The sequence below is a fragment of the Annulohypoxylon truncatum genome, assembly GCF_022578515.1.
Source record: "Annulohypoxylon truncatum strain CBS 140777 unplaced genomic scaffold F4807scaffold_33, whole genome shotgun sequence".
In the NCBI taxonomy this organism is placed as follows: Eukaryota; Fungi; Ascomycota; class Sordariomycetes; order Xylariales; family Hypoxylaceae; genus Annulohypoxylon; species Annulohypoxylon truncatum.
Window position 1 is genome coordinate 233145 of NW_025953819.1, and position 22323 is coordinate 255467.

Genomic DNA, 22323 nt, shown 5'->3' on the forward strand with positions numbered 1-22323 from the left:
TATAGTCGGCCTGAATCGCGAACTTGGCTGAGTTAGTCTCTAGGTATCTCTTTATTTATTATGTTTTTTCTAATAAGCACCGCGTGGTCTAAAGAAAGGATGCTTGGTCTTGCAAAGAGCGCATCATTCTTAATTGGGAGAGCACCAAATTGACGGTCAAGTAATTCTTTCTTGTTGTTTAGAATTAGGTCTTGATGCTTGTCGTTCAACAATCTCATCAGATATAGGCTACACGATTGAGGTACAATATAACAGATAAGTACCGGCTCTATTGATATCTCATACCCATAATTGAGTCGACCTCTTCATAGGTAGGATATATAATTCCTAGCCAATGGCTCTGTTTATTAGGTAGGTACGACATTTCAAACAAGGTCATAAAAGCAAGGAATCTACACACTACATTCTTCTACTTGGAAAAGCCGCAGCAACTACCTACGTGGGCAATTCTCTCCCAAATAAACATTTATGGTTCTCAATCTTATCCGACCGACTATGCTTTCTCTTATATTGGAAGGAGGCATCGTGGCGTAAAGTCAATTCACCAGTTGTCCAACTTGGTGGCGGTAACCTTCAAGATGTGAGTAAATTTAAGCCAAACTTAATTCCATCCGGAAGGCATCACCGAAAGCTGGACTCGAAATTATATAAAGAGCCAGGGCGCCCAGAAAACTCGCAACCACTTCCTCGCTCGAAATCATTATCAAAACAACACTACAAACGTTTCAATAATACTTGACATCACAAATTAACTCTTTAAGTTATTCACCTACCTACACCGTAAACACATACACAGATACGCATACACATATCTACTTATAAATAACTAAGGCAGTCATTACAATGGACTTTCTTGACGAGCTTGAGTCAATGGCCCAAGTGGCTATCCAACAACCATACGAATCCGATGAGCCTGATACCGATGACATCGAAAGATGGCAATCACTGTTTGGGTACACCTACTCCCAAGCAGCACAGAAAATCCAAGAGCACAGGTCGGACCTATCTCGTGTCCTAGTCACGGAGTCCCACTGGGAGATTGTGCGCGCGGAGAAGGAAGCACAAGGATACGACAAGGAGGCTTACGAGCACTCTTGCAGTCTGACAACCCGCATCAACCCGTCGGCGTCCCAAAAAGTTTCAACCAAAGCTACTAAGCCTTCTATTTATCTGCTCAAACTCGAGGGGCCACTTAGCCATGTGGCACAAGTGAAATCTGCAGCCGAGCTTAAGGAAAGCCCAACAAAGCTCAGCGGCACAGATGACTCGGGAGAGTCTACAGCTTTCTGCAAAATAAACGCGGAAGACAAAGAAAAGATTCTCGACTATCTCTCTCGCCAAGGTTCCCGATTTCAACCTACCTTCATCCGATATTCGAAGGCGGAGAAGGATCTGTCCGCGGTGTCAGCGTACCCCAGCCTCGGCATTGACACCACCATGCCGCAGCATCGCCCCGTATCTATGGACGACCCAAAACTAAGCCCGGCACCGAACCAATATCCTGTCTGGTACTTCTTCTACGGGACATTGGCGGACCCAACAGTCATAAAGCGTCTCGTGGGCTGCGAGCCCTGCTACCGCCCGGCGAGCGTGACCCATGGTGTTCTAAAGACTTGGGGTGGCAAATACAAAGCGTTGGTCGATGCTTTCGATGACAGAGCAGAAGTGCAGGGTCATGCATTCCTTGTACATAACCATGAGCAAGAGGATTGCCTCCAATTATACGAGACCGACAAGTACGATGTGGTTCGGTGCGAAATCCAGATGGGCGACGAGAAGGTCAAGGGTCTCACATTTCGATTCATCGGCGACGTCGACCCATGAGCACTGCATGCGATGAGGAGACCACTAGATATAATATCCACACTCAATTCTGATCTCTATGAAACACTGGTTGATCGGCTCAGATTAACAGCGATTGGGTATTCGGTAGCTTTGGAGGCATTGGAAAAAGCGATGTTAAACGAAAGCACTGTGACGGACTGGCCATATCACCTGCAATAGATCGCAAGTTGTCCGACTTGTAGGTTCTCGTCTTTTGGTGGTTGGGCTCAATTGGCTGGTGGGATCACCAGGCATAGGGCTCAGTCCCTACGTCCTAATAAGCATCCTTGGTTTGGAGGAGCGATCCGTTTGATGCTAGAATTAATAGTTAAGATCCCGTCGAAATTGCGACCCCGGCGCTCATAGCCGACGAGGGGTGGACGACAAAGATTGATTTGCTCTGGAACACCTTACACCGACATTTTGAGTTTCGAAAAGATACAACATGCGGAACTCATATACACATATCATTCCGTGAAGGCCATTACACAATTGGCCAGTTGAAAAAATGTCGCAAAAGCCGTAGCGGTTAAGGAGACAGCTACGACAAGGTGCGCTCCCTTGTCAAGGCAAGATAGGGCAACTCAGTTTTGCCAATCAAACCTCTTAGCCCCGGAGCTACACACCCATATGAAATCCGAGGGGCCATACAAGGGGCTAAAGGCCTTGTTCGAGTAACTAGACAACATGTCTAGAGATGAAGTTGTAAACTTTATAAGCCTGTCCAAGTACTTTGCTTGGAACTTCCAACCGTCCAAGGAAGGAAAGTCGGGCTCCATTGAATTTCGCCGACCCCCTGCCATTACAACAACCAAGAAGACCAAACATTGGGTCTCCTTCACGATGGCGTTTGTATGGATGGCCATGAATGGCAACTTGGATGCTTTCGTCCGCGCCTCCGGGAAGACGGGGGCCAAATTCCAGAAGCTCCACCCCCCGAACTTCGAAGAGCAGCTACTACGTGCTGCGAAGGAAATCGGGGTCTTCTGGAGTTTGGACCCCCGTCTTCGACAAGAAGACGACGTCAAGAACCTACACATAACCACCATGGACGAACAAGCCTTTCGCTGGTTGGCAAAGTCGGGGTTGGGATATCGTTGTAGTCAAAATGGCTAGGAAGCATACCTAGATATATATACTATCCGTAAAGATACGACCCTACGCAAAGTAGGAGAGAAATGCTGAAAGCAGTTTCGTCGATCTTCTTCTGGCACCATATGAACTCGTCTTTCGTGATAGATTTTGCTTATTATTCGTAGGTTAAGTTTATGTGTGCCTCTTCGCTTTGAAAGTGGGTTGAGCTACTTGACAAGGTACACCTTAGTCCTGCATGAAGCCCGCTTCCTGCCGTCTTGGCTTGCCATCGGATCGAGCCGGGCAGGCCGGGGTCTAGGAGGACGCCCAGAAACGAAGAGCTGCAAGCCAGGATGGAACCCAGAAAAACAAACATACCGGCAGAGAAAAATCAAGAAATCGAATTGGTGAGTAGCATGACGTGCCGCTTTTGACTGGGGAGGGGAGCGACAGTGCATTTGGGGGCCGAACGACCACGCTTTGGCATACATATCCTACGCCTTACGGATCTGCCGCTACTGTATGAAATGCCTACGCATCACAGATTTCACAGGGGTTGCCACATGCCGATTGCCAGAACGTCGGTAACCCGTGTGGGGTTTCCCTTCTCGTCCTCACCTTATGCACGGTTTGGTTGTGCTCGACATCGCGTCTCTTTCTCACAACTCATTCCTCCACCTGTGGAAGAATAATTGAGAACGTAGGTAGGTACCGGCAATTATTTGATCACAATAGTACTAATCCCCCTGCTACCTATGATAAATTGAGCCAGCTCAGGCATTCAAGTCCATGTCCGTGTAAAGCAACAATTTTTGTCAAAAAGAAAAAGAAAAACCAACGCAAATGCATTCGCCTACGCCTTTTCGCCATGCCTCCCTTTCTATGCAGTAGATGTAAGGTTTGTAGTGTACAATCTCTTTCGCCAGAGAATGAATTAATAGACACACGCGACGGGGTGGGTGAGGCCGAAAACCCATCCTCCGCGCAAATACAGGGGGCAGCATAAGAAACCGGTGTTGCCACCCAATGCTTCCTTCGCTCTCACTCTCTTCTTGATCTTTCGCAGTCCTCTCATCTTATTAGCCAGGGCCGTATCAATGTCCCACCCAATCATCCTTTTGTCCTTCCCTTGGTCCGGCCGATTTTCCCGCCCCTACCAATTCATCCGTGTCCGCGTCCATAGAAAGTAAAAATGCGTGATGTGAAAAGCCTCCTGGTTCCTTGCGGCACTCCTTTTATTAAATCCCCCCACGATAAACGGAGACCCTCGACGTCCGCGGGGTGTCGTAATCTCAAGTCTAAATATAGAAAAAGCTAAGTCGAGAATAAACGTGGTGATATCGAAGGTACGAGTTCACGTGTCCGAATCTTCGTTGGGGAGTGTCTTGGACTCCATAGTGTCCCATAACTCCTCAATCTGGAAACTGTATGTGACCTGTTAGCCATAGTTCTTCCAGGTTGTTTCGATAAAAAAAACTGCCTACCGGGTACTCTTCACGAGCTTAATACCCTTCTTCTTCGCGAAGGCGAGGAACCGCTTCTTGGTACGCTCCCGCTTGAAGTAGGCAAGAACATTACCACGCTTCTCGTCCTTGATATCTACCAAAATCTTCTGGGTGTCCGATCCATACTGAATTTCCTTTATCTCCTCTAGCGACAAGTCGAAATTGATCGGTTTCTGGTAGAAGCCCCAGGTAACCTTGGGATGTACGTCTCTTAACACTTGGTGCTCGAATATGCCCTTGTCCTGTTTCCAAGTCCAGTATTGTGTCACTTCCGTGCTGGTAGTCAGCGCTCGAGTCTTGATTTGATACACTCTCCAGTCGAGGTGCATTATTCGCCCGGCGGAGAAAGAGTCAGTCGACGTCCAGCCGCTGTAATCAAGGTCGTCCTCTTCGGGTTCCTGCTTAGGGGGTGCGGGTACAGGCGCAGGCGCAGGCGCGGGCGCGGGTGCGGATGCGGGCTCTATACGCTGTCGCTTCTGCATACGTGGTGTCACAGGCTCCAAGTATTCGGCTTGCGGCTGGTCGAGCCCCGTCTTCTGCACGTCTTCCACATTTGGCGCATCGTCAGGATCAACTTGGCCGATTGATCGCCGACCTTTACGTCGAACCGAACCCGATTCCTGCTTCATCTTCCTAGCCGCTGCCTTTTCCGGATTCTTCTCATTCAGCTTATATCCGGAAGGTCTTCCTATATTACCAAAGCCATGCTTTTCTCGGAGAAGTTTCAAGTTGGCGTCGTGATACAAGTCGTGGGTGGTCCTCGAGAGGTTAAATTTATCCCCTTGGGCCTCAGAGATGTCGCACATGCGCTGACGAAGCCATTCAAGGGGTGTCATGTCAAGATCGAACTTCTTTAGCTCCTCATGTACGTTAACTAATCGGAACATGGTGTCGTAGTTGATGAAGGTCTTGTAAAACTTATTCATCATTTCCTTGCCCACAAACTGGTACGGATGCCATTGTTCGTTTCTGAGGAAGTCGACGACGGCCTGGCCTCTATTGACCTGGCGATTGGCGAGAAAAATGGTGTGACGTATAGCATCTGGCGTTTGCTTGAGCTGCTCTAGCTTCTCCTTCCACTTGTCTAACTGGGGCTGGATAATCCCATCCAACGATTCCCACTCGGGGTCCCAGTAGGGGTGGTTCATGTCAATCCGCTCGAGAGGGATCCCGGCAAACATCGGTGGTTCGGTTACAACTTTGCCATCATCCTTGATGGCTAACCTCTCACGTGTGATTTCTCGAGCATCGGTGGCTGCTGGCGTCGAGCGATCCGCTGGAGGTAGGGAGCCCTTGGCACTGGGTAAGGATTTTCGACCAGAAGGCGACTTAGCCTTAGTCTCGCCAGACGATTCCGATCCAGCTAGAGAAGCATAATTAGCCTAACAGCAAAAACAGCATATAGAAAGGGAAACCTACGTGGTTTCCCGTTGGGCGAACGGGCGGCCGCCGGGAAACTCGGTAAGCTATGTCGCTGCTTAGGTTTGAGAGGCCTGTCTTTGGTACGACCCGTTGGGTAACCCTCTGCAGCGTTCACATCCACATCATTGGGCACGCCGTTTGAAGGCACACCATTGGAAATAGGACCGGGTCGGACACGGTTACCACCACCGTTTCGCAAAGGCATAACCCTACCATTCATGGACTCTCCTTCGTCTACAGGGTTGTGGTATATGCTGCTGAGCAGGTTGCCCGGGTCCGCGGGGGGTTCTTCCTCCTCCTCTCGCCGACCACGCCGTCGCGTACCGTTAATACTTGTCCACCCTGCACCGTTCGTCTGCGATGGCACATCACGGTTAGATTGCCGGCGGTTTCCGCCGCTGCTTTTCGGCCTCGCATTTTCTTTAGATGCGACATCCTCGCGTGCGCGTAAAAACCACTCTTCTTGCGCTCGGTCATCCTTTTGCCGCTTCTCCTTAAGATGCAGCTCGCTTTCCTCAAACTCGTGCGCCAGTTGCTCCTGTTGCTTTTCGTGTTGTTGGATCTTATCCGTCAGAATAAGGAGCTCGTGTTGAAGACGTGTCCGTGTATCGTACAGCTGGACGAGACTAGTCCTTAGGTTGTCTTGATGAACGGCGTAGTCGCGATTGCGCAATGCGTCTTCTCGTTCTCTATTATACTTCGTCGTTTCCCAGTAACTTCTCTCCATCTCATCCAAGTCTTGTCGGCCGGACGGCTCCTTCTTGGCGGACATGACGCCAGTTCAACGCGCGTCCGCCCAATCACCAACTTAGCCTTTTCTATGTGTTAGTGATATCACTAGTAAAGCCTCAGTTATCTATCAATGAACTTGAAAGCTTGTATATGAGATAAGGTGTAAATAACAGCAATAGGGCATACGCGGCAACTGCGAGCTGGTGCACGGACAGAGGTAGGCCGGATAGCTGATAGTGTGCGTTGGAAGGCTTGGTGCATATGAGACGTATCACTTGGAGAGGATAAAATCAAGGACGAAAAGAGTAAGGGAAGTATGGAAATAGCAAGGAAAGGGAGAGAGGGAAGTGAACGGGTGAGAAAAGTGAGATGACGAAGTAAGGCAAGACGAAGCATCTATAATAGAGAACGGTATAGTCGATGTGGGGATGCGGGTCATATTATGATGATATATGGAAGGGAAGTAAGTAGTAGGTACGAGTGCATTAAGCAAATATGTAATTATACTTACCAGTCTAGGATAAGGTGAATTTGTTTAGACTTGAATGAATAAAAAGGGTCGGTGACGGGATTAGTCGACTCATGGACCGGCGAGAACAGACGGATGGATGTCTTAGGTTGGCTGCTTCTACTAATGAGAAAGTCGTTATTAGACAGAGCGAAGAAGAAAGTCGTGATAAGTATAGAGGTGGATTCGAGATTGAGAATAGAAATAGAAAGAGTAATAGAAAGATCAGATGAGACCGGTCAAGTAATGTGCAATATTTGCACTATGTAGGCATATCATCGTTGCTGCTAAGTGCAGGGACTGTGTTGCGGTGTTGCGGTTGTGGTGTTGAAGTGCAGGTAGTAAATTATAAATTGTACGAAAAAGGCAATTAATATTGGTTAGCTGGGCAAGTGCTTGGTGTGCTTTGAGATGACTGCCGGCTACTGCCACCCAAACTAGTGACTAGTTCGTATAGGAAAAAAGTGGTGAACGAATAAATAGGAGGCGCATTGGGCAAGCACTAGATTAAAAAAGGGGAATTCATGCAAATAGTAGAAGGCAGCTAGGTAGATATCTTAGATATGCAAGTACCTAGTATACGACAGTGACGATGATAATAGTTGCAACCCATAAGAAAATCAGAAAATAAGAGAGATGGAAATAGGAACAGAAAGAGAAAAGGGGCGGGTAGCCGGATCGAGACACCAGATAAAACTGATGTGCAGGAGGTACGAAGTAAATGTGACTGATATACGTGTTCGATGAGATATAATAAAACACTTGCCTATAGAAGACTCAGTAAGATGGAGCACTGGGTTAGGAAATTATTGATGACCAGCCTCCAAGTGACTAATAGGATCGCCAAAAAGTGCCTCTTCCTCGGATTCGGGATGTTGGAAGCACCTCCAGGGCTGCAACTTGGAACAACTTGTTGGAAGGTTCAGACATGTGTGTACTCGAAAAGGATCGGCAGCAACGGGCAACAACAAAAAAGGGGAAACGAAAAGTCGACGAAAATGCGTGATCTGGAAACCCCTTGGGAATACGGGGAAAGCAAAACACAGCTAGTGTCCCTGTGTAAGCGTACTTACTATATTTGGACGCATGCAATAGGTAAATGCGTATAAGATATCTGGGGATACGTGGTACGCGGGTCGTGGTTGGAAGAGTGAGAAAAGGTAGTATAAGACGGAGGAGTATAGTCGCAAAGCCAAGGGACAGAATAAAGCGTAGGTATGATATTCCACCTTACCTTTAAGGTTAGTAAGTCGGTAGATACTAATCAGCGTAGAATAGTGACAGTAATAGTCGATTAGGTGGTGATGGCGGGCAATCCCTATCGTCGAAAATCGGCTTGCCGGTACCGAGAAAAAGGGTGAGTGTTTAATTAGGTATTCGTGTATTCGTATGTCAGGCGAATCGAATAGTCTTAGTTGGCCCGATCCAGTCCAATAGTCGGAATCAGATGCGGTCGATCTCTCCAAGTTTGGTTCCCCGTTTCGACCAGGCCTGTCGATGCGGCTCCCATTTACAGGGTCCCGGTAAGGAATAAAAATAAGATAAAAAAAACACTCGTTGACGTACGGGTTATTCGACGGTCGTCGTATGGAATCAGCCCAGGTACGAAAAACTATCTGTCCGGTGGCGACGATGCTGATGATGCCCAGCTTCGAAAAAAAGGCTTTATTCTACCCCCTACCCGAGATGTTTCTGTTTTAGGAGGCTTATTGCGTTTTGCGCCCTTGTTGGGAGTAGCGTGTTCTTTTTTATTGATGACGACGATGGCAGTTCAGATGCTTGTAATGCCTGTAATGCTTGTAGGTGATGGCGCGTTGGAGAAACGCGCCGGGGTATGTTGATGGGGGCCTTCGATGGGTCTTGGCAGGGTGTATGGGTGTAGCTAGAAGAGAAGAAGAAAAAGTGACGAGTTCGAATTCTCATGTAGCAAATTTGTCGAGTTATAGGTCCCTTTGGGCTAAGTAGAGTGCGCAATCATACGGGAAATATGGAAGACATGGAAGGCAGGGAGACATGGGTGACTATCTACTAGCGTCGATGGCATAGAATAATAGCCGGCCAGATCTTGTTTAGACTGGGTTCCAAGGTCATGTCTGGCTATTATCTATCAAATAGCGAATAGTGAAGAATCACGCGTGTAGGTGATTGTGGACGTGCGCAGGCAAATGACTCGAGGAATGACTGGTAAATAGCATCAAGAGGTCAAAAAGGGTGCGTAGATGCAGAAAAGGTTTAGGAACTGGAATAGGAATATGATTTACTAGGTAGAGTACGAAGTAAGTAGGTTTACATTTCAAATGTTCCATATAAACTTTTTTTCAATCAGGTCAGGCGGATGTATCTTGGTATGTTTTGGGTATCCCCTAATATGTTCATGTTGGTAGGTAAAGTGGTAAGTAAATGGTAGGTTCCTGGTAGGTTCCAGGTTGGTTGGCAGCTACCACCTACCAGCCTACACTTTAATACTAGTCCCTATAATGTATATCTACCTTGCTATAAGTACAGCTGAGAATACGTATACCTCCCTAGCACCAAGGTTCCATCCTGATTTTTTATTGATGACCTATACACTTACCTAACCGTACCTAGCCACATGCTAATAAATATGACGGATATGCTTAAAATCAAACGTTGAGCATTGAACAGTTTCCATGGGTCTACGCAGTATCCTATCCAGCCCGGGCATCCCACATATTATCATATGTCATTATCTGGGTAACGAAACATTTATCCTAAAGGTACTTACTTCGCCCATACTTACCAAAATAATATATGGTATAACAACCCTTTTTCTTAATAGGAGTGCAGGGATGTCGTCATCATCTCTCTCATCCCATGTTCCTTTTTTGTATATAGGTATTAGTATTAGATTTTCATTTCTTTTTCTTTTTCCAAGAGGTACATACATCATCGATAGGCAAGGGGAAAGATGGGCAAAAAAAGCGATAGGCGGGCAACGAATCAATACCAATACTACGACTTATTATTGGCGCGGTATGACACTATTTCTCTAACGTTTTAGGTAGAGGTCACCCATGCATTATTAGACTCGGGCCACGGGTGTACGGTAGCTCTGTATGTGCTATGTGTTATGTGTTATGGATTTAATGTGTGTACTCTGTGCTGAGTGCTGTGTGCATCCATGCAATAGCTGGTACCTAGGAAACATTAAACAAACAACCTACCCACGCACCCACGCACCCACGCGTTGCCCGCAGATGCCAAGGTGTACTCCATCGAGTACATGATATGCAGGTACCTATCATACGTCGATTCTCGACGACCTGTACCCACTCGTCATCGAAGGAATAGTATACGAGCTACATGTTACATGACACCGTTCGTACATATGTCCTTACTACGCATTCTTGAGAAATGCAATACTGACCCTCAAAAGCCTGCTCACGGAACGAGGAAAACATCGGAGAAAAAACTTACAATACCATGACTAAAGTTAATAAAGGGAAGCCTTACTGGCCTTACTAGTTCTGCCAGGGCAGGGAAGCCTCGTACCGTCATATCATGTCATCCATTCGAACACTGATGTTGGTCGTGTCAAATTGGAGAATAGTCAGACCCGAACTGACTATATGCATGATTCTTGAGGGGGTGGAGGGTGAGCACTAACCTGAGAAGTACGCTGTACCGGCTGTATTATCGAATTGACCTGCTTATTACTGGTAGCTTATTAGCTTATTAGCGTATTCGCGCACAAAGTACGTGTAATCCCGTTGGCACGGAGTACGTAAGTTCTCCATACGTCTCATGGGAATAGACAATGAGGCGCGCAATTGGCAGGTGAGGTAGGACAGGAGGCGCTCGTCTTTTACGGAGATTTCGGGCAAGGGGGTTGAGTGGTCGCCTTAATCGCCTTGGTCGCCTTTTTTCTTATCACGTTTAATAGCTGGAGATGATCCAATATTAATACACACGGGCGCATTTATGCATCCAACCTTTTTAAGGGGTGTCCTATACTAGGACGATATGTAGCCGGTACATCCTCCAGGGCTATCTAAATATTTAATGTTCTCTAAATACATAGTCCCTAAATATTACCTACTTACTCCCTATAGTACTTTATCAAGTATGAGTTGAGTAGTCGGTTTGGTTCGGTTTGGTTAAATGTTAAAATTACAATGGCTATCCCACAGTTCAGTTGGCGGCCTCGTTGCCATTTTGCCATCCCACCTTCTTCTTAATCCTTTACGCTCAAGTTTTCAGTATTAGCTACTCCCTTTCTATCTTGCCCCCTTACGGCTTAGACTTCAAAGCCACTGCGCACGAGGGAGGCAGACATAATTAAATCGCATACGTATACGCATATATACACGCATAAACATATACAGTACCTATGCATCTTTTGATTTGCAGGTAGGATTTTGGAGGACGCGTTGGAAGTAACATGGAATGATATAAATAGAGAGCTCCGGTCTCACGAATCCCATAGTTGGCACTATCATTCATCCATTCATCGTCATACTCCGTACTCCCGTATCCGATCTAATCTATCAGACTTGGCAAGCTCCCAAGGATATCACAATTATTATGATTATTTCTAATAGCCTACATATATGTACTATATATGCCTACCTAGTAGCTTCTCCTTTACGTGTACATTCCATATTCCCATCCGCAGTCGACATACATTACCCTCAAGCAGAGAGCACTACATAGGCGTCCTACCTAATTAGGTAGGATTATATCACCATCCCTGTTAGTTCGTCTTAGGACTATTCCGCTATCCGAGGTCCCGCGAATAAGATGGCTACATGTATTCGCCAAATTTTCAGTTCTCGGTATTCAATCTACATTATGTAACCTTGAAAAATCTATTAGAAAATATCGAATATCATATTCTCCACCCTCCATGTACTGAACTGGCTATGATTAATCTCTTCTCGATATATACCTAGGTATATTTATGTATATATAGGAGGCGAGCAAGCATAACCGAGGAAGTAGGTGTGGACGGGTGGGTTTCTATACTTGGCGTCATTCGGTAGAAAGGCCACAGCCTACAGGGAAGAAGCCAATTAATATAATCAACCACGTTGTACCAGCCATCAGCAAGGTAAATAGGAGAGGGACGGCTAGACAACACGTGCAGCTGCTGCAAGTTCCATCGAATTCTATACACCTAGGCAGCCTTCAGCGATATACAAGTTTACACCTCTTGCCATCCTCTACGCAGCCTCACTGTATCCCCGCCCAACTTTGGATTTTTGGGAATAAATATCTAGGCGCATTTACCAGTACTCCGGCTTGACGTAGTTGGCGAAGGTCTTAGGCTCCTCATAACCGTGGTGGTCGTGGTGGTGGCCGTGTCCGTCATCTTGAGGTCCAACGTATTCCATCTTGTAGACACTGCCGCACTCGGGGCATCGCTCCATCGGTCGCTCGCGGGACATCTATATATGTATATCGTCAGTCAAGCCTCGCTCGGCTAAGTTTGCGCCTGCGCAATGGGTGAATTCCGCATTTGGAACAAGGCTGTGAAAGGAGAAGGGGAAAAACATACGCCGAGCCAGGTGACGACGTGAGAGTCGGCAGGGTAGCCGGTGCAACCGGCGTACTGCTCATCACCAGCGGACCTGACCAGGATTGGGTTGTCGAGAGTTCCTAATATATGCCATCAGCCCAACTCGCCTTCTATAACTGATAAGGCTAACACCGCACCTTTCCGCGAAGCGTCGAGGGGTCGCATGTCGAAGACATCCACTCCCTCTATCTTGCCGAGAATTTCCAATCGCTCGAGACCTGTCGATTGCTCGAGATCGGTCGGGACGGTACCAGGCGCGGCACCGGGTCCGAGAAGGTCTTCCTCGGTTCTGATTTCTATATATCGTGATGCCCGATGTCAATAAAGTTTGTCCACCACGCCATATGGCTCATATAAAACTCAATTGAACCCAATTAGAGCGTACCGCTGAAGGTCTTCATTTTTTTGGTAGTGCTAGGAGAAGCCTCGACATTCTTCGCATCGCCTAAAGGTGCAAAATATCAGCTTCGTTCATCATGATCGGTGTGTCGTACGATGCGCTTTCGGCTATAAGATGGGATCGGTATTCCTTACGGCGAATAGCTGAGACGGCGAAAGTCCGTCGAACTGCGGGAGACACGGCAGCCCGACGGGCGGCGGCCACTGCGGTACGTTGCAGGAACATGGCGTGGGCGATTTTAGGAGTGGAGAGTTGGATCGTTCGGCGGGTGTTGGTGGAAGGTGGGTGGACGGTGACGTTCTGTGATTGTAAATTGGAGGTTTAGGAAAGAGGGATTTGCGAGTGGTCTGATTTGAGGATTGTACCGCTGTACCGAACCGAAAGCTTGGACTTGCTGCTCCTGGCACCCGATTGCCAAGGTTCTTTCCCCATTCGGGATCATAGACGAACCATATTCCCCACCACATCGCCCATATCGACCACATCGTTAGTCATCATTATCCTAAGCTTGAAACTTTGAATCACATGATCTCTGTGCAACTGTATTAGATATTGGGACGTTGGTAGTATTTCAAGAGTACCCACATTTAAATCTCAAGCAACCCCAGATAAATCGATGAATCGACCATATCACACTGCATTCTCACCTGTTTTCTACATAATGTATGCACGAATATGTGCGCTGGCGAGAGCATATGCCTCATACTTGCAGCCTTTCGATCTTTCATATACCCATTCGATCGCGTACCTACTGGGATAAGTCTAGACTACGGAAGTACTGATGGTCTAGACTACAATCTTCAGCTGTCGCTTCATATAGCAAGGCATACATACGTCTTACAGATATCATGCGTGCTTATGGATGCCTCGACAAGGAAAAGAGGTATGTGCGCCCAACGCTGAAGTTCTTCTGACTTTATTGTGTCGACCTGAGGTAGGTATGTGTTAAGCCCTCGAGAAATCGAGCTTCTATAATCAGACCTGATAGGCCCAAGTAAAGAGCTGGTGACGGTTTGATTTTACAGCGTGGTCCTCGGGGGGATGCCCTGCAGCGGGTGCTAATAATTCCTAGCTCTGGGGACGCGGCGTGAAATCCTTCCTCTTCTCTGCTGTGATGCCCTTAGATGTTCTGGGCCGCACGGTACGTATTCACTTTTCTTTTTTCTTCCCTCCCCTAAACAATTTGAATTTATCAAGCTAACTTTGTACAGCGCGTTACACTGACAGAGCCAGCGAGTACTTCCTTGGTAGAAATACCCGGGTAATCTTGTTAAACTCTGTCATGCTGAGGATAGAGCATCATATAATTATTGGTCTTCAACGAGGAATCCCTAATGCTGTCTACTCCTACTCCTGGCCTGTCCGAGTTATAAACAACAGCACAACATGGCGCATACATGACTGCCTTATGCATGTCCTACTTAGCTCTGTAACGGCAGACTGCTAAGTTAGTGGCGATGCGTCGTAAGCGACTACCTATGTCGGACAACCTTGATTCATATTGGCGAAGATGGCGACAGAGGAATATGCAATAAACACCACGGTCTACTCATACAACAATACCAAAATATCGAGTGTGGTGTCCTATATGAAACAATCACACCCATCCTCTGCAATTGTGAGACAACAAACTCAAGAAATGTTCAGATTTAACCAGATAACTAGATGCATATCCGACTTTTGGTAGGAATGCTCTTCTGCTTATGTATGTACGCCAATACAGCCAGACCCATGTACCAATAACGAGTCCCCCCTTTCTATCTATCAAGAAGTCTACCAAACAAGGACCAAAATCGCACTCATACGCGCACGCGCCATGTCCGCTCATACTCGAGGCTTTTCTCCCTTTCTGAACTGGAAAGCCTCAAGAACCGCTTGCCGTTGGTCCTTTGTCGTGTACTTGAATTTGACATCGCCACACCTACCACTCCGAGCCTCCTCTTCGGTAACCCACAAGAACGCCTGGTGCTCATTCGGATCCAACGTCACTTCATACCCATCCACCTCAGTCATGAAGGAGTACTTGCACATGGTCCGGGATCCCCTGACGAAGAACACCCTGCCTTCGCCGATGAGGGGACCGATAAAATTGGCGCGTAGACCGCTTTCTTCCCACAGCTCGCGCGCTACACCATGCAGCAGAGATTCATCTTCGTAGTCGCATGCTCCTCCTGGTATCTCCCATAGCGACGGCATCGAGTCGTGCGCCGCTCGTTGGACGAGGAGCAGTTTTCCTTCGGGGTTGAAGACGAAGGCGCCAACTGCTATACCATTAAATTCCCGGTGAGTGATCAGATATTCCCGCATGGAGAGGTTGAAGTTAGCCGATGAAGGTGAGAAGGAGAAAATCGTTGGAGCGGATGGTGCGGATCCCGCAGATGCTCCTATTAGTTCGCCCATTATGCGGTATGTGGTAAAATGCTTCGTAGTAAGCTTGAGGTCTTATAAACAGTGAACAAGCAGGGTATGTTTCTAAGGATTGCCTAAACACCATTGACAATTCTGTTGGTCTAGTGCAAACATTAAGAGCGATAGTGGATGATTATATAGCATCCCGGAAGGGGTCCAGACCCAAATTGATCGCTTGTCATTGCCGTGACCGAAGAAGACCTAGGTCGGTATTATCGGGCTAGTCAACTGATCCAAAATGACCTGTCAGAAACTCCAGACTATCCCTCTTACGCCACTCCCCTCCCCCGTCAGACTCTTGAGGCTGAACAAAGTGGACAAAAAAACGGAAGCCTCAGAGCTTCAATGCCCACTTTCCGCCCCCACTTCCACATGCCATTGTGTCAAACACGGCGAAGTTGTTAGCGTCGACATATTTCCAATAGTTTCAGGCAACTGTCATTGAAAATGTGGCAACCTAGTTCCAACATATCGGGGAGACCCACTAGATGACGGTGGTTTCAGGATGATCAAGAATTGCTGAGTGAAACGTATTCTGAAGAAATCTATAGATTGCTACGACTGTCTTACATCTGCAGCTTGTGCTAGACATTCCGCCCATCTTCGGAAATTTGTTGCTGTCAGGGCACGTGAGATATTAGGTCCCAGGTTGAGAATTTAGTCGGGTACGGCGGAGTTGTCAAAAATCGTTTTGCGCCTCCAACGCCCAATATGCAACCACCTTAACAAAGGGTGCGCCGGGGATGGGAGTGAGATGAGATCAAGTTACTCCGTGTGTAAGTTTCTATACTTACATACATATGTACCTACACAGGCAATGGTGTTGAAATCAACATTGAACCAGAAATTGAATGATAGCACTAAGTCTCTTGCTCGGTGATGTTGCGGTATAAGTACCTCGGTGTGCACAGCCAGATATAAGAAGTATGTTGATTGTTATCATCACGTTACCGCTCCTAGTTCATATAAAGTTAAGGCGACGGACGTCAACCGGGTAGGAGTGGTCGGGTTACTCAGGGAAAGCGACCCCTCCGTCCGTCACTTCCTCACGCACGCCAAAACGCCAACCTTAAAAGGCCTCCGGGGCTATCTCCAAATAATGATTGTAAAAGTTCCCTCTTACAAAAACCCCTCCAATGACTGGATCTTACGGAGCTCGCAGATTAAAACGCCACATATTATAATATATGCAATCATAATGTCTATCTCGCATGCAGACGGGATACACGACGTCTGATATAGATGATTCGCACCTCAAATGACACCGTCAGACCATTGATTTCTCAAGGAGATGTCGAAAGTCCCTCCATCTAGAACACTATTGGTAGGACTACCATATCAGATCTCATCTGTCTAGTCTCATCACACAAGACAATTATCCCGTTCAGCTCGTTCCTACCCTCACCTACCGCCTCTTACGTCAGTAATCAAAGCAAGGATACATGGCTTTTCTCTCCATGTCCTAGCAAATTTCTATCTCATAACCGGACCAGGATATTGAAAAGAACAATGCTCCACAGAGTTGTTTTATCCATACTTGAACAAAGGTCTACCGGATCCTGGGAGGCGAAATATGAGAAGTTGATCAGGAGTCCAGAAGGGCCGAGATGAGAGATACCCTTGAGTATGCAATCGTCTAAAATGCAGTCATCTCCAACAAATTCCCCGTCTCATGTATGGACGAGTCGGGTAAACCTGGTGAAGAAGACAGTAGGCGTCCGATTAAGAGAGTCTGTGTGCCCATTGCACAGAAACGACAGACGAGGTCTAGGGAAGACAAGAATGCAAGAAAGGGGAAGCGACTGATGAAGAAGTGGGCTCCGGTAGCTGCTAAGGGATCTAGCCTGGACGAAGCACCACTAGAAAGTTACCTCGTCGAGGATCACCATCAAATATCCAACGGCCATAGACGCATTTTGAATTGAGTGACTCGACTTTCGGTCTTACCAATAGGGACTCTGGAGTTGTCACTACTTTGGCCATGCGGAAGCCAGGGCAGGCATTCGGCAGAAGGTCCTACTTCGTTATGTCTTCCTGCTTCAATACAGCTTCGTTTACCCGCGATTGATCTATTACTAAATTTGAAGGTTCTTTTCTCGATGTACCAGCGCATGAATTTCGACCCAACCGAAATGTTGACCAGTTTTTGGGCCGGAGCAATCAAAGATGCAGTCATAGGTGATAGATAAAAAGGGTAGACCTTTTCAAATAGATGTCTGAAGTGGATGCTATGTATCACGACGACATCGATCACTATACATCAGAAAGAGTAGTTCTGAGACTTGTTAAGAATAACCCGCTTCGTTGGCTGGACGAAAGTCGACACATATCTGGGTTGATGGAAATCTCCCCACCACGCTGTTCCAGTTCCAACCCTCAGGGGATGTGGGAGTATTCGCCCTTCCTACACGCCGTGAGCTTGGCAGAGAATCTCGAATTAAGCAACATCCCAATTGTGATGTTATGGGATTCAATACTGGTACATATCGCATAGATGTACATGCAATTCTGCTTGGGCTGGGTTTTCCGGCTGTTGGCTACAATCAAAATTGCTGACTAGCATCTCCGATAGGATATCTTCCGTGAAATCTGTGCGGGTCTCCCTTTGTTGATATTCAACTATTCCTGGGTTACGGTGGTATTTGTCGACTTCTTCATGCTGACGCTCATCGCGGAAAAATCTAAAGAGACTAGAAAAGACGGTCGCAGCAAAAGACAAAACGGAATTCTCTCCTGGAGGAGTGGGGTTCGGAATAAACGGTCACGGAGCGGAAGAGGTCATCGTAGCTGTGGACTCCGGGCCGATCCTCATGGTTAGGCACAAGATCTGCGTGCTGAAGAACAACCCGAGGATGCGATGTGGCTCGTCGATCAGTACATATCCGTCCACTCCTCCAATCCCGGATGAACTCAACTTTGCGTTTACCGAATACTAACCTCGTGCATTTTATTGCTCCTATCATGGGTAACGTGGGGTACTTCTGCATTTGAGACATGACGGACAGGTTGAGACGAACCGACCAAACCCACGAAGCGGAAACACGTGTGAAATGTCTCCAATTGGTGTTTACGGAAGCCCTCCCCAGACAGGCCACAAATTAGAACAATTGCAGAGCATCTGGAATATAAGAGGCATAAAAGGCAAGTCATTTGTCATTCCTTATATTTATCTAACTTACTATCCTCGGTAGGTTTGCATGAGTCTCATTTATGAGAACTCTCCCAAGGCGCAATGTGTAGATACCTACATGCAAGAGAGAAAGCCGAGGAAAATAATGGTTCAGCTAACTTGAAACGGATAGAAGTTGCCTTATTCGAGATCTTGGCAATTTCTCGTATCGTGGCTCGTGCCACCCCCTTTGAACCAGCTAGACCCCTGCGATTTCGCGATTTTGTCTTAGGTTTGAGCTGGCCCAGCTGGCTAAGAAAACTTGGAGTTTCTATCGGATTTCATCCTACGCGTACATAGGCCAAACTATGAGGCTTCGGTATGATCAACCTCAAGCATAACCTTTTACCGTTCGATAAACATGCTATATATCGGAGCATAGTCTAGCAAGTGCTCCGTGTTCTCGAATTGAGGGCTTCCAACGATGCTCTAATGAATAATAGCGAAGGTGACCTTAGCTGGAAGTCGAATACGACTCGGGGTTGTCGTTGAAACGGGGTTACCTCACATATGTAGTAACATATGCTGTAAAGGATGCCTCAAGTCGTACTGAAACGCCATTATTAATTAAAGAGACACTGACCCAACATGCCCAGCTGCCCAGGGTTCACCATTAGCGATGCCCAGAGCCGCAACAAGTTCGAACCCCTGCGCCATACCCTATGAGGATCCCAGCAATGGATAACTTACCTACTACCCTCACCGGGGGGTCTTGGAGCTGGCGATATTCTCCAATTGAATGTTCGTCAACCTTCCTCGTGATCTTCCTCTCACTTTCTTAGTTTGCTTGTCAGTTCTTGTCGGCCGTGGTTCATTGCTACGGCGTTTCTGTTTTCTCTCTTTTCATTTGGCACCCGACCGGTCGGCTCGGCATTTTTGTTCGCTTCTTCATTCTCATTTTAATATTGTTTCCGGCCGTATCCCGAGTCTCTTACTCGTCACGCTGTCCTTCGTTTCTTCTCACCGATATCCTAGAAGGATTTCATTTTCGTTCATTCATCCGTCAACTTGGACCGCCAGATAGACCAAGGCGAATAGGAAAATAGACGGAGCTGCTGGGTCAGCCACAGATGAATTCAGTAGCGATAGCACCTAAGACAAACTTCGAGGTCGATCTATAATTTTTACGTCGTAGTGAATCCATGCGGGGATTCAGACGGTAGTCTTAACTGCTCCCGCCCTGCCAGAGATGGCAGCCCGACTCATCTTATTCTTTCAATTCCTTCACTTAATAATAGGAGCTTACGGCGATGTCTCTACCCTCGAACGCCGGACTGACCTTTACGTCAAATTACCTGTCGTACATTCTACGAACAAAAAGGTATTCTCAGATTTTGGGGACAGGCGAGCGATAACCACCGTGCCCCTTGCCAATCGATCAGATGTAGCATATTATGCGCAGCGTTCGTGACCCCTCCTATTATCTCACTCGTTAGGTTTCTTGCTAAGACATAGGAGTCGATATTGGCACGCCGGCACAACAGGTTTATGTCCAATTAGATACCGGCTCGTTCGAATTATGGGTAAATCCCGACTGCTCAGATCTCCAGGGCTCCGCAGATATCAAATTTTGCCAGGCGGTGGGACATTACACGCCGTCATCCTCATCTAGCGCCAACCAAATGACCGGTACAAAGACATTGCGGTATGGCATCGGTAGCGCCCAGGTCCAGTATGTGGCGGATGACATTGGCCTTGCGGGCACGAGTGAGTTTCTCACCTAAACCTATCATAACGATTCGCGTACCTAACATCTTGTTAGACTCAAAGTTGAAAGGGGTTCAGTTTGGAGTTGCTATGGATACGGTTGATGAATTTGCTGGTATTCTGGGAATTGGTCACGGATTCAACGTTACGATTAACTACAAGAATTTCATAGACGAGTTGGCGGCGCAAGGGGTGACCGGGACGAAAGCGTTTAGCTTAGCACTCGGCAGTAAAGATGAGCAAGAGGGTGTTGTCATCTTCGGCGGACTGGACACTGGCAAGTTCACCGGTCCTCTCCAAACGCTACCGATCATCCCCGCGGCACAATCTCCAGACAAGGTCCCTAGGTATTGGGTCAACATGACATCCTTGAGCCTCACCCCGCCGAGCGGCCAGAACAAAGTGTACGAGAACAGTACGATGGCGGTTTTCCTAGACAGCGGCGCCACCCTCACCCTACTGCCGACGAATCTAGCGAACTCGATCGCGGCAGACTTCGGCGCCTCCGCTACGGACGCCAATGGATTCTACCCGGTCGACTGCTCCCTGAACGATCTGCAGGGCAGCCTCAACTTCGCTTTCAACGGCGTCATGATCAAGGTACCGTACAACGAGCTCGTCAGAGAACTCGCGACGGGGTTCGGAACGCAGTGCTTTTTGGGCATCAGCCCGAGCGACGACTTCGCCCTCCTCGGGGATACTATGCTGCGCTCTGCTTATGGTGAGTCCGGACATACTATGACCTACCACCTACCTAACATTTTAAGGAGAGATTGTCGTATACCGAATAGTTTTGAACGGGAAATGAAAACTAACAAGACTTCATCCTCTAGCCGTCTTCGACCAGACCAATAACGCCATTCACCTAGCCCAATACGTCAACTGCGGCACGAACGAGATGGAGATCACGCCGACGACGAACATGACGGCCATCAAGGGCGACTGCGCCGCGCCCGCCGCCAAGAATGCGGCCACCTCGAGCGTAAGCGGCTCTACGGCTACCGCGACCGGCTCCGGCGCCGCGAAGACAACGGGAATCACCGCGACGAGCGGCGCGAGCGGGTCAGCCGTCGCGGATTCGGAGGCTTCGGGGGCGAGGGCCCGGGTTAGGTGGTGCGTAGGGGCGGGCGTTGCTGTGCTCTGGGGTGCTGTGATTGTGGGGGGTTTGCTTTGAGGGCCGTGGATGCGAACGATGTTCTGTTCTATTCTAGAAAGCGATGTTTGATGAATCTGAATGAGCGATATTCATTTGCGAAGCTTTTCACATGTTAGTATGGATATGAGATGTGAGATGTGAGTTGTTACGGACATTACTCATGTTTGGGCTACTACACGACACCGGCATGAGTCACGATTGACAAGGTAACTGGATAAAGCCCTGGAAATCAGTTTCCGTAGCCTCAAGGTATCTTCAGTCGCACTAATGCCGAAGGCTCTTTCGGGATTTTGGCAGAACTGATGTTACGTTATGACGAGTGATTCCTATTTAGGTAGGTAGCTAACTCACACATACGTAAGGGCTCTAGCAGACTTCCGCGATAGCTACATCTTTATTCCGTTCTAGTACGGAAAGCTATACTCTGTTTCAGATTCGACGATACTAAGACATCCATGTATATACTCGGAGCAGCCTCGGCCAGCCGCAAAGTTTATCAGATCTCGAGTTATGTATGCGTATGCGCGTTTGGTCGAAAGGGGCTGGTGTTCAAGCTTTGCCACTTTATAGGTCCAACGGGCTTGTTTGGAAATGATGCGGTTTCAGAACCAACGGCGGGGATGTTAAACCAATGAAAGACGTATTCTGCTAACGTCGTAATGGTAAAACTTGATATAACCTTCCCTTTTCCAAATTGCTATTCCATCGTGATAGCTCGTGTCTTCCGAGGTAAGAAGGGCTACTTTCGGTAAATTTAGGTAGGTGTTTGAAATAGGTACCTACCTAGGGTAGGTATGTATTCGTCACCTACGCCGCTTTACTCACCGAGAACTGGATGCGAGTATGCGAGTATACGATCCCAACCCCGAGCTTCAACC

At 47.6% G+C, this 22323-nt stretch overlaps 7 protein-coding genes across 7 annotated transcripts; 4 read left to right on the plus strand and 3 right to left on the minus strand.

Moving 5' to 3' along the window:
- Window positions 1-843: 843 nt before the first annotated feature.
- F4807DRAFT_463529 (uncharacterized protein) lies at window positions 844-1824 on the plus strand (the record flags this gene model as incomplete). The annotated part of the gene is made up of 1 exon (XM_048001994.1): window positions 844-1824. One exon carries the CDS (start codon window positions 844-846, stop codon window positions 1822-1824), a length of 981 nt encoding a protein of 326 aa, XP_047851103.1.
- A 687-nt stretch (window positions 1825-2511) lies between these two features.
- On the plus strand, window positions 2512-2940 carry F4807DRAFT_463530 (uncharacterized protein; the record flags this gene model as incomplete). The annotated part of the gene is made up of 1 exon (XM_048001995.1): window positions 2512-2940. The coding sequence occupies one exon, from the start codon at window positions 2512-2514 to the stop codon at window positions 2938-2940; it is 429 nt and encodes a 142-aa protein (XP_047851104.1).
- Window positions 2941-4078: 1138 nt separating this feature from the next.
- On the minus strand, window positions 4079-7116 carry F4807DRAFT_225586 (uncharacterized protein). The gene is made up of 4 exons (XM_047994106.1): window positions 7069-7116; window positions 5823-6638; window positions 4383-5766; window positions 4079-4322 (listed from the first exon to the last, which is right to left on the minus strand). The coding sequence occupies exons 2-4, from the start codon at window positions 6595-6597 to the stop codon at window positions 4253-4255; spliced, it is 2229 nt and encodes a 742-aa protein (XP_047851105.1). The 5' UTR covers window positions 6598-6638; window positions 7069-7116; the 3' UTR covers window positions 4079-4252.
- A 5195-nt stretch (window positions 7117-12311) lies between these two features.
- On the minus strand, window positions 12312-13229 carry F4807DRAFT_463532 (COX5B-domain-containing protein; the record flags this gene model as incomplete). The annotated part of the gene is made up of 5 exons (XM_048001996.1): window positions 12312-12473; window positions 12584-12684; window positions 12742-12900; window positions 12990-13049; window positions 13139-13229. The coding sequence occupies 5 exons, from the start codon at window positions 13227-13229 to the stop codon at window positions 12312-12314; spliced, it is 573 nt and encodes a 190-aa protein (XP_047851106.1).
- A 1599-nt stretch (window positions 13230-14828) lies between these two features.
- F4807DRAFT_463533 (NUDIX hydrolase domain-like protein) lies at window positions 14829-15404 on the minus strand (the record flags this gene model as incomplete). Its single annotated transcript, XM_048001997.1, has 1 exon — window positions 14829-15404. One exon carries the CDS (start codon window positions 15402-15404, stop codon window positions 14829-14831), a length of 576 nt encoding a protein of 191 aa, XP_047851107.1.
- Window positions 15405-17482: 2078 nt separating this feature from the next.
- On the plus strand, window positions 17483-18043 carry F4807DRAFT_226074 (uncharacterized protein). The gene is made up of 2 exons (XM_047994108.1): window positions 17483-17909; window positions 17986-18043. Exon 1 carries the CDS (start codon window positions 17626-17628, stop codon window positions 17905-17907), a length of 282 nt encoding a protein of 93 aa, XP_047851108.1. The 5' UTR covers window positions 17483-17625; the 3' UTR covers window positions 17908-17909; window positions 17986-18043.
- A 1175-nt stretch (window positions 18044-19218) lies between these two features.
- F4807DRAFT_226246 (acid protease) lies at window positions 19219-21682 on the plus strand. Its single transcript, XM_047994109.1, has 5 exons — window positions 19219-19371; window positions 19558-19985; window positions 20041-20289; window positions 20345-21010; window positions 21123-21682. Exons 2-5 carry the CDS (start codon window positions 19772-19774, stop codon window positions 21461-21463), a joined length of 1470 nt encoding a protein of 489 aa, XP_047851109.1. The 5' UTR covers window positions 19219-19371; window positions 19558-19771; the 3' UTR covers window positions 21464-21682.
- The last annotated feature ends 641 nt before the right edge of the window (window positions 21683-22323 follow it).

Excerpts from the sequence above, each read along its gene's own strand:
- F4807DRAFT_226074 (XM_047994108.1), top strand. The coding sequence starts at position 17,626 with ATGTCTGAAGTGGATGCTATGTATCACGACGACATCGATCACTATACA.
- F4807DRAFT_226246 (XM_047994109.1), top strand. The coding sequence starts at position 19,772 with ATGGCAGCCCGACTCATCTTATTCTTTCAATTCCTTCACTTAATAATA. Across the intron at positions 19,986-20,040 it reads TGTAGCATATTATGCGCAGC|TCGATATTGGCACGCCGGCA; the intron begins GTTCGTGACCCC and ends AAGACATAGGAG. Across the intron at positions 21,011-21,122 it reads TATGCTGCGCTCTGCTTATG|CCGTCTTCGACCAGACCAAT; the intron begins GTGAGTCCGGAC and ends TTCATCCTCTAG.
- F4807DRAFT_225586 (XM_047994106.1), bottom strand. The coding sequence starts at position 6,597 with ATGTCCGCCAAGAAGGAGCCGTCCGGCCGACAAGACTTGGATGAGATG. Across the intron at positions 5,767-5,822 it reads TTCGCCCAACGGGAAACCAC|CTGGATCGGAATCGTCTGGC; the intron begins GTAGGTTTCCCT and ends ATGCTTCTCTAG. Across the intron at positions 4,323-4,382 it reads AAGCTCGTGAAGAGTACCCG|TTTCCAGATTGAGGAGTTAT; the intron begins GTAGGCAGTTTT and ends GGTCACATACAG.